The sequence below is a fragment of the Drosophila eugracilis genome, unplaced genomic scaffold (genome assembly GCF_018153835.1).
Source record: "Drosophila eugracilis isolate 14026-0451.02 unplaced genomic scaffold, ASM1815383v1 contig_2154, whole genome shotgun sequence".
Lineage (NCBI taxonomy): Eukaryota > Metazoa > Arthropoda > Insecta > Diptera > Drosophilidae > Drosophila > Drosophila eugracilis.
In genome coordinates this window covers 4,824,044-4,835,102 of record NW_024573038.1, presented here as the reverse complement: position 1 = coordinate 4,835,102, position 11,059 = coordinate 4,824,044, and the positions used below count along the sequence as shown (strand labels likewise).

At 38.2% G+C, this 11,059-nt stretch overlaps 1 protein-coding gene across 1 annotated transcript; it reads left to right on the top strand.

Moving 5' to 3' along the window:
• Nucleotides 1-2,025: 2,025 nt before the first annotated feature.
• Nucleotides 2,026-2,311, top strand: LOC121530013. The gene is made up of 2 exons (XM_041818332.1): nt 2,026-2,073; nt 2,140-2,311. Exons 1-2 carry the CDS (start codon nt 2,040-2,042, stop codon nt 2,214-2,216), a joined length of 111 nt encoding a protein of 36 aa, XP_041674266.1. The 5' UTR covers nt 2,026-2,039; the 3' UTR covers nt 2,217-2,311.
• The last annotated feature ends 8,748 nt before the right edge of the window (nt 2,312-11,059 follow it).

Here is an 11,059-nt window from a genome sequence, read left to right as displayed (position 1 = left end):
TTGTTACTTGCACCGCGATTCCTCTTCGTTTCTATTTTTTTCTTTTTTTTTGCGATTCGTGTTTACCGTTTGCTGCCTTCTTCTTCAAGATAATTTTTCCTTCTCCGAAAGCTGTGAAAACTGGGAAAAGGAGGATGAAGCTGGAGCAGCTGCACCGCCGCCACCATCATCATCATCTTCATCTCCTACTTGTTGGTGCTTATGGTTTATGTAGGAAACGTGCTGAGTGCCGGCGTGGAAATCTTTGGAAATTGCTCATTGTTCTGTCTCTGTGGAAAATGCAATTTAATTGCATTCTGCGCGGGAGCCAAGAGGATCCAAAATCGTACGTGGTATAAATATTATCAGCACCTTCCTGCGCCTCACTCAATCAATTAGGTCTAGATCGCACTGGATCTGTTGTAATTGAAATGCCAGATGGAGGCATTCTCTCTGAGTTCCGAGGAGCAACCAGACTAATGACCATGGCCATGACCGGGAGCTGGATTCAGTTCAGCATTCTCGGATTCAAAGAACCATCCGAATAGAAATCGAATGCTACAGGGAGGGGGGTCCCTCTACAAATTGTGATATATTCCACGTTGCTGCCTCTGTGCTGGCATCTCAAATGTTTTAATTTCTTCGGAACAGAAATAATATCCCATGGACTGACGGAGCTGGGAAGTAGTGGTCATTGACATTGTAATTTAGTTGTGATTTTTAGAGAAAGAAACTTGATTTATTTTGAATAAAAAGGTTAATGCTAATAATTTCAAATTAGTTTAGAAACTTCTGAAGAAAGAATTCATCTATATATACTTATTTAATAATTTACTAGAATTCAGAGAAGTAAAATATTTCCTAAAATGCATTAAGGTAAGTCATATTTATTCATATTTCTTGCCAAGTAATATTGAAAAGTTTATAAGGCTCACAGACTAGATCTCATTAAGATTGAAAACATTTTTAGGTTGTCTTAGAAAATTGAAAATCTTTCGGATTGTGGTGCTATAATCTCAACAAGAAATAAACAATGTATAATTATTCAAGAATTGTCTAAAAGTCGAATATATAAAAGTATATTTCGACTTAATACTTTAAACTTTAAAATTTTTTAGTACACAACCCGCTTTATGGGATAAACTTTAAATATTTCGAAACCTTTTGAAAATATTTTAAGAATCTTAATTTCAATTTCTTTCTTAAATTTAGTATTCTAGCCAAGTTCATTAATTTCAATTTGAATACTTTTTGGGCTAAAATCGATTTTCGTTGGGGATTGTCACTTTGCAACTTCCGATTCCCATCTAAACCAAAAACTTCCCCTCAGGCTCAATAAATCATTTGTCATTGTGAGTATTTTCACCATTTGCCAAATAATTTGGCGACCCTCGCCAGACAAGAATTACATATGTATGTATGTATTCCTTTCCCCCCTTAGAAACAATAGGGAGAACTGCGACTATTATTCAAACTCTGCATGGGCAAACCATTAAAACCAAAAGTGTAAGCCAACAAGTTGAAACAACAGGGGCGAAAAAAACAGATACAGGAAAATTTATTTACAATTCACGCACGAAGCAACACCACGGATCCAACTTCTATAGCCTCTTACCAATTTGCATATTCATGGAACTTGATACACCCCCCGAGCTGAGAATTTGAATTTAAATTTGAATTTTTATTTCATTTTTCTCCTTTTGCCAGTGGACGAGCCACGTGCTGTGCTGGCTTGTAATGACGTCATTAAGTGCTTTTCAGCTACCAAACTGTAACCAAAGTCTGTCCCCAATACCCCTTTCATAGCCCAGTTAACCCAATCACACAAGAAGAAAAGGCTTGAGAATAAAATAACTAATATCAAAATATTTTTAAACCAAATTAAAATAAGAACATCATTATTTCCTTAAGGTGAACTTCTAGTTTTAAATGTCAAATATTTAAATGACGGAACGAAGTATTTAATTTGAAATTTCGTGGCTCTAATTCTGTGGTCTATAAAAACCTTGTTTAAAAGCGAATCGAGTTAGTTCTTGAGAAAATCTAGAAGGTCAAACACTATGCGTAACATTGGAAGCTTCTTGAGTTTTGTTGGTAAGTTGTTTCTTATATTGACACTTAAAACTAATAAGTAAATAACTTTAATATTTGATTTTTTAGTAATTGCAATGCTAGCAGCTGCCTTGCAGCCGCCAAGATGTCCAGGAGGTTGCCAGGGCTGGAAGCAGGCTGGCTAGTCCGAAAGTCTAGCATTGATCCAGTTTGTTGGTTAATTAAATGCAATTTAATGTATCAAAAGAATAAAAACCAATAAACAATTTAAGAAAATGTATAATAAAATGTGTTTTTTTAAAGATATATTAATATATATCCTAATAAATCGCAGCTCTTCTTTTTCCTTTCCGTGTATCATTCTCTTTCTCCACGGTCCCGATCATTAATTCGAACGATGCGATCTTTGACATTTTTATACATTGCTAACCATTTTCCTAAAGCAATTTTTCCTAATGGAAAATTTTTTCGCTCTTTCTCTGATCGGATTTCTGTGGTACAAGCAGAGGCAGAGAGAGAGGGAGTTATTGGCCGGGCCAAAAGATACAAAGATTAGTAAAGAAAAATTGTTAATGGTTATTTTTGAGGTAAAATAAATTTGTTCCACTGAAAGAGAAGGAGCAGATAGATGGTAGAAGACTCGAAAGAAGATCAGGAAAAGTCGTGAAAATCGTTTGAGCGGGATAATTGCCGATCTGCTGGCAAAAGGAGGAGCACCAAAAAAAAGAGTCGGAAATTACTTGACCCACAATCTGAACTCTGCAAAATTCAAACCGAATCTAGGCTAGATGCTTGACAGGAGGGGGATTGACTTCTCTCTTTCAGCGATCTTTAAGATTGCTTAGCCTTATTATGGAAGTCTGTAATTTAGGCTGCATTGTTGAGGAAAACAAGATTTTTCATTGGATTTTCAAGAGGTTCAAAGTCATTGCAAACATGATTTGTAAAAGATATAAGAAAATTATTATATTTTTATTGGAGTTAAGGGGGCATAAGTATAAAATTGATCAAAATATTTAACTTTACTTATAAGTTGAGAGATTTTTAACTAAATTATTAATATTGTTATGACTAATTTGATGTCTTAGAGACCAGAAAGAAATTATATTAAAAGATCTCCACCTACTTGGGTTTAAGTATACTTTTAAACTTCCAAAAAAAAGCCCTTCTTATTTCTTACCCGCCACAAAGTCTTGGCCGTTTCAAGGGTATTCCAAATTTCCAGGTCAAACTGCTAGTGAGAATGCCATAATTGTTGGTCAAAAGAAAAGGGTTTAAAAGCTGAGGTTTTACGGGTGCTAATGATGACGTTGAGAGGTTCTCGAGTGGAAAGAAATTGAAATGATTCCAAGAGCATTCATTTCGAAATTTGTCATAATTGGCCATTTTATAGCCCCGAGCTTCTCTCTCTCCCCAGGCCAACTCTTTTTTTCCGTTCATTTTCCTTTTGTTTTTTGTGGAGTGGAGCATTAAGTGTCATTTTATTTCTTTTTTCCCAGATTTCTGTGGGATCTTTCTCTCGGTTCGTTTTGATTCCCCCCCCACAATTTCTTCGTGTTTTTTATTTTGATTTCTTTTCATCCTCACGCTCGTTTTTGGTATGGCGGTGTCCCATTTTCTGTTTTCATTTTAATTCCATTGAATTCCCCAAGGAATTTTCAGCAAGGGGAGATTCGAGAAAAATTGCTTTCTGTGTGTGTTTTCTTAGTCATCGCAAAATCTGCCTCCTGGTTTGTTTATTTTACGTTTTGGCATTGACTTTCGATCGGAACTGTAATCTGCCAAGGAATTTAAATGGGTCTTAAAGCTACTGAATCTGATATGGGCGCATGTGGGCTATTGAAATGGGATACAGATGATGGTATTTAGGAGGGATTTATGCTGACGATTTGTTTTGATGATTGGTTCTGAGATTATTTTTATTTGTCTGACATTAAAACAATTTTCCCTGTTTTTCAAGCTCTTTATATTCTTTTATTTTCATTTTTAATAATTATTAATGAAAAAAACTTCCTAATGACCTTGCCAATCATTTCAATCAAAACTTGACAAATGAAAAAATGTTCTGACTTAAGAACCTTAGAAAATCCACTTACCTGTTGATAATTAAAATTGTTTACATCTCATTTTACTTTACTTTACTTTTTATCACTCTATGTAAAATTTTATAAACTTTTTGTGGTATATTTTAATGTGCAACGTTTATAATGTAACCAATAATAAAATTATTACATTTTTTAAATGTTTAGAAAACAAATATTTTACGATTTTAAATGATTTTTAATCTGTGATCTTTCTTAGCTTTTTAAAAAATATTTACTCTTCCTTTTCAAACCCGAATTGCAATGTACCGTTCCATGATTTCCCCTCCTCCTGTTAAACCCTTTAAGTTGCATCTCCGTTGAAGCTCCTTCGTGACTGGAAGTGTCAGACACGCTGTCATAAATAACCCATGGCCCTATGAAGTATTTTTTAGGCTTTCCCAGCAATTGCAGCAAAAACGAGAAGGAAAAACAAAGTTGGTAAAGAGAGTTGGAGCGATATCTTGGCTATTTCTCTGATTGATTGATTGCTGGTACCGTCTGGCATCGCATCTGACCCTGAATCCCGACTCCCCGCAATGCCAACAACAACACGAAAACAGAAATCAGAAAACAGAAGCAAAACAGGCGATTGCAACTGCAGCTCAGTCAGAGATCAATCGCAAAAACTGCGCAATTTCAATAATTCACAAAAGGAAACGTTCCAAAAAGGGGGAGTGGGTTGGAAGAGAGGGGGGAGGAACGCTTGCAAGAATTATGGCTCTGTCAATGTCGAAAGAGGGCGGAGGGGCGACCCCAAAAGAGCTACCAAAAAAGGCAACGCCAATTTCAGTTTGGCAACAACATGTGAGGCAAAGGGGAAGGGATAAAATCAGCTTGGAGGAGATGGAGACGTGCTTGGAGGATGAAGGGAATCCAATTCCTCTATATATATATTCCATAGAGCACCCCCGACTTTAATAAACGCATCGCTGCACAGACAACTGCCAATGAGCACAATGAGAAATGTCTAAAAATCGCAAGCCCACTCCGTGCGATCAAAGTCCCCCTTTTCTCCTTTATTTTCTTGTCTTCTTGCCTCGAGCACTCCTCCCTATCAATTTTCTGTAAAGACACTGGTAGAAAATTGGTTGTATTTCTGAAATCGTAAACTTAAGTTTGATATCTTCTGTAATGCATTATCATATTTACCATATTCCCTTCAGAATCATACTTAAGAACCAATTTATTTTCTTTTATATCAGAAAATTGAATTTTCTATTGAATTATTTTCTATTTCTTTTTGTGCTGCAGTGCATCATTGTCAGCCGTGTTGCAAGTTTCAAGTTGTGTGCTGCTCCCATTTAAGGCGCAATGACGCTTCGCTCATGCGCATCACGCACACGACAAGCCTCCCTCCTCCCAAACCGCCCACCTTCTTCTCGCACCTCCTCCTCAGCAGATCCTCCACCTCCTCTTCAGCGGCTTGCAGGTCGGCTCCTCCCTTCACTCCCAATTGTCACCATGCAACATCATCGGTAACATCGGCACATGAAGTCTGGAGTGAATCCGTTGCCCCAAAACGTTCGCTGGTCGTTTTATCAAAGCGAATCGGAATCCGCGGAGCAGCAGCGGAAAATTCACGACCTGGAAACTCAAAACGACTCCAGCTGAAGTGTTTATATATGGGAAGTATATCTATGGGTATAATATATAAAAATATATATTATAAATATATATATAATCATCAGTAATTACTTTTTAATATAACAATGTAATACTTCATTTATTGGCTGTTTTACAGATATAATAAACTATATTATTTTTAGGTGCACTGATAATTATATTCAAATAAAATAATAATTCATTAAAATATATTTTTAGGGTATTTGAGTATTCTGTAATGTTAATTTGAACTCCCCCAATCAGCTGTTATTTTTTCTGCCCTGTCAGTTTGCCTTCGGATCTGCTTCATTGCCGCATTGATGCAGTTGCACTCAGTTAGTCAGTCCCTTTTTTTTGCTTTTTTACTTGCCCCATTGCTTGGCTGGTGACATGTTGGCTATTTTTAAACGCCGCATCTGCAGCGATTTGCAACGAAACTAAAAGAAATCTCTGCATGCTGCTGAGCCATTTGCTGAAATGCCCAGTTTACACAGAGAGAAAATGTTGTAGATTATGTAAATGCAACTAGAAAAGCTCTTTTTGTTGAAAGTTATAAAAAATAATTTAAGAAATGTTAAATAGTTTCCTAAAAGTTTTAGGAATTTGCTATTATTTTCCGTAATCCGTTTTAACTTGATTTATATTCAAATTTCATTAGCAAACCCCTTTAATTTACATTTAGATATTCGTTCACTGTAACCATCTTGACTCCGTGGAGCCTCTACCGTCTTTTCCTTTCACAGTTGACAGCTTTGCGCTTGAATTGCCAATTTTTCGCCCTGAACCTGAGAGCCGTATTTGAAAGCGCGCAGCTGTGCCCAGCTGTGTCAATCGCGTGGCATAGTGTGGGTGGACAATCAATTCCGCCAAGAGCTAGAAGAGTTACCATTTTCCCTCAAAAAACCCCCTGCATCTTCCACTTTTCCGCCTTTGTTCTTCGTTAACTTATTCGCCGAGCCTCAGGTGTTTCTCCACATATACATGCGAGTACTATTTGTAACTGTTGCCGTTTCCGGTCATCAACTTGCCCACTTACGGATGTGTAAGGCCCCGCCCGCTCTTCTTTTATCTACTTCCCCCCGACCGACCACTTTTTCTTCGGTTTTATTTCTTGACTTAACTGGATTTCACTCCCCCAATTCAGACTTAAGAGCCCATGGGCGACAGAACGCTAATGACATTCAACACTGTATTCTTTGAGCTTTGTCGGTGTCAGTTCTTATGGTTTTCGATACCCATTAGAGGGAATGGGCATATGGGTTTTGAGTAAATATATAATATGTCTGTGGAGATGTCTTTAAAAGTCCACATACTAAATATCAGATATTTAAGTCTTTTTGTTTCCGAGGTTCCAGGGTTAATTACCTGCATTTTGGATCCATAATCTTTAAATGTAAATGTTTGGGATGTAAGGTCATAAGATTTTCATAACATAAAACGTTTAATGTTTTAAATATATTTATTATTTATTTATTAGGAAATCCTAACATTTAGTTAAGTAAATAAGAGGGTATCTTTCGCTCGACTACCTCTTCTAAAGTTTTCTTTCGTGTTATTTACTTAGTGCACGTGTTACCAAACGAAATTAACATTAAAATGAGCTCACAACGGTAGCTTTTCCCCACGAACATGATGCACATCCGCCAAAAGATTTTTAATAAAAAAACTCAAATGGAAGCTGATACCCCAAAGTCCAGAGAGGAAATGATTTCAGCGAGGAAATAAGTATCAGCATATAAATAAAAATCACAAGCAAAACGGCTGCCACCCACGCAGCGAGATGAACTTTAATTAAACACTCGCTTGGACCACCAACCAAGAAAAAATATGAAAAAAGGAACTGGGATTATCCCTTTTTTTTGTATCCCAACAGTCTTGGAAATATGAGTTGGCAATCAAATGAATGACTTGGCTTGGCTTGGGTTCATTTTGCTCTAATCAAAGTGCAAGGGAAAATGTGCATCCATAAGAAACGTACTTTGGCAGCATTTCGCTGCGGCAGCAGATCAATTTCCAGCGACAGCTGTCGAATTAAAAATTGATTTTCTCTCGGGGACTGAGGGTATAATCAAGTATCTGCCGGAGGTAAGGAGCAACTGTCAAAATAGAAATAGCATTTTTCTCTGTGATTTTCAAGAGACACTTATTGGAAATGAGAGGTGGGTATAGATTTTCCTTATATAAGTATCTTACATCTTTGGCAATGCCCAACTACTCATCAGTTACAAAAAGTATCTTTTTTTGACCACAAAGTTCAATGGCACGCGCTGCTCTCTTACTTTGCCTCCTTATCTTTATCGTTTCTACTTCTTCTTCTTTTAATTCAATGGCAGCTGTCGAGGAATCCGTCAGATACTTATTGCATCTTCTGGTCATTTGTCCATCTGGCTTGACTTTGTCTTAATTTCGAATCGTGCAGCCAACAAAATGCGCTGCATCATCTTCATTAGGGCGATGCACAGCCTCTTGGTAACTGTGAGATAAACCAATTGTATATATGAGCTAGCTGTCGGATCGGTTGATGGGCGTTTAATTGAAAATTTATTTCTCGATGGCCTAGCGACAGGGCTCAATTATGTCAAATCAGACGGCATCGAGTTTCCCTGAAACTGAATTGCATCTTAAAGATACTTTGCCCATTGCTGCTTTGGCCCGCTTTGGCATTTTAAGCGGATAATTGTGATGGTAAAAATAAGGCAAAAAGAACTTTGAAGGGCTTCCTTGAAAGCGATGGCAAAGTCAAACGCCCCCACACAATTACTAACTGCAGATGCCACGAAAATCAATAGTTTGGCAGTAAGTCAAAGTTTCAATTGCCATCTGTAGGTAGAGATACATATTCAAGAGCTGTTATATCTGTGAGCTACATTCTGCGTTAATCAAATCAAGCCATCTCGCCTTGCCCTCCGCATTGTGCATCAATTATGACGCATTAAAGTCAACTTTCCTTTCACATACAATTTACGCATTCACCAAATTGTGTACAATTCCTATAGGAAGTCGGATATTAATAGAGCTTGGCCAGGGCAGGGCCCCCAACAAAAGTCGCCTCCATCCCATCCCGGTTTTGAGTTCCAATCTCGTCAGTACTCGTATATGATATCGCACGGTCGCCCACACGGGGCATGAACTGGGATCTCTGCACCCCGCTTTTTATGAGGGGCAGCTGCTTTTGCCACTGGGAGCTTCTATCTTCGGTCCTTCTGCTGCAAGCATGTCAATGTCAGGCTCTCCCCATTTCTTCGACTGCAGCACAGTGGTTGGGATAAATTAGCCAATTTTCTAAATATCTAGATTACTATTACGTATAAACTTGAATTTATGTAAACTATTTGCAATCTTGTTGAACTTTTTTGTACATTTTCTTAGCTTTTATGCTGAGAGATAAAATGTCGTTAATTTGATGTTTAAGTATAAGTTTATTTTGATGAATTCTGCCACTGTCACACCGACAGTTGTAAGTGTTAATCCAGCTCTGCCTTTAAAGTAAAGACTAAGGACGGAGACTAAGACACTTTAAAAAGTCCAGACTCTGCAACGCTGACTTAATGCACACTGCAGCTCGAGCTGCCTGGGATTGTCAATTTGACTTCGCACTTCGGATGCCAGTAGAAGTATCTGAGAAGTAGCTGCAGCTAAGGCTGAAGATGCAACTGCAGTAGGAGTGGAGTTCCCCATGCTTCTTCTATTGTCTGCGATTATTTCCACTTACTTGACTCACGCACTCAGAGGCCGCATCTCTTCTAGGGGAACATTTTCCCTTTTGAATTCTGCTGCCGCTTCACTTTTCTTTTTTTTGTACTTTATTGTGTCACTGAAGATTACTAAAGACTCTGTTTTCAATTTCAATGCCCATTTGTGCATTTCAGTTTTCATCTTTTGTACATCTTCCTCTTGTGGCTGTGGGTTCCACATTGTCACAGCATCTCGAAAGTATCAATGGTCTGTTATGATTGCCCGGTGAATGGGACACATTGACCCTTGGAGAGTTTAGTCATCTTAAGGCGAATTGGTTTTCTTAATTGATTGTGCCGCAGGGGGAAAATTCAGCTGGGAAAGGCAGAGGTTCTAGTTATGGAGGAGTTTGAAATGGGCAATATTACTTTTTAGTATTGGCCTAAGGTTGCGGGTAAGAAATCCCAAGAGAAATCTCTTTCACGTTGCGTTTGGATTTTTGTTTAGCTTTTAGAACTTTTAAACATATTGCCTATGAAGGTTTTAAGCTATTAAATAAATAATTAATTTCAAAAGCAACATTTGTAATTAGTTACTCATTTTTAAAGATATTTTCCAAAAATCGTTAGCCCATCTTTTTGACCAAAAGTTTAATTAACCTGAACTTGTTGTACATTTACACCCGAAATCCTTCCTTTGCCAAAATTTAATCATAACTTGTTTTTGAACTCCAGCTTCAACTTAATTTGATCATCCCACGACCAAAATTCTGGCAACATAGTTGCCCAGGGGAAAACCCTGAAACTCCACCCACTCTTAGCTCTTTTCCAGACGCAGTGAGTCGCCTTTTGAGGTGTTTAACCTCAGTTGCGAGGAACACTTAAAAGCGTTTCATGTTTTATCTGGGCAGGCAAGTCGAGTCTGGGGAAGCGATTCCATTAAGGGGCGCCACAACACCACCTTAACACTTGCTGCGCCTGTTGTTCGCCACATGTCCCGCATCCCAGAGTCAAAATCCTCATCCTGTAACTGAGGCCTCGCCCTTTGCCGTTGTTTCGTTGGGTAAATAAAACAGTAACTTTTGTGGTTGCCCACCCCCTCTCAGGCCAAGTGGGTGGTTAACAGTGGTTCAGAGTAGTGGGTAGTCCACAAAAGTTTCCTTTTTTTATGTCCGAACATAATTTGCAATGGGCCTCGAAACAAGACGAATTTTATGTGCAACTTCCTTGTTCGCTATTTGTAGTCGACTTTGAGGCGTTTATGGGTTGAAAGGTGGGTGGGGAGAAGAGGAGCAGCCCACAACAAAAGCCATATAATTGAGCTCAAACATTAAGCGGCTTTTTCGGGGTTTAATTCGGAATATTGAAACCGAATCGTTGGTTGATTGAATTACATATCGTGGGGGATTTTTTGAGGAGAACTCTCTCTCCGCCAAAACTTCTTAGTCTTCGGTTTCAGCCGCTTCCGGTTGAAATTTAAATTAAACTTGTTAATTATTCCATCCGAACATCAACCCACACAGCCCAAAACAAGACAGGAACATGTGTTCATTCCTCCGACTTCCTTCCTTGTGCGTCCCACATTTTGCGGGTTTCCTCGTTACCATTTGCAATCATGATAATGATCCGATGCGATCATTTTATGATCCTTCCCCACGACGTGACAGG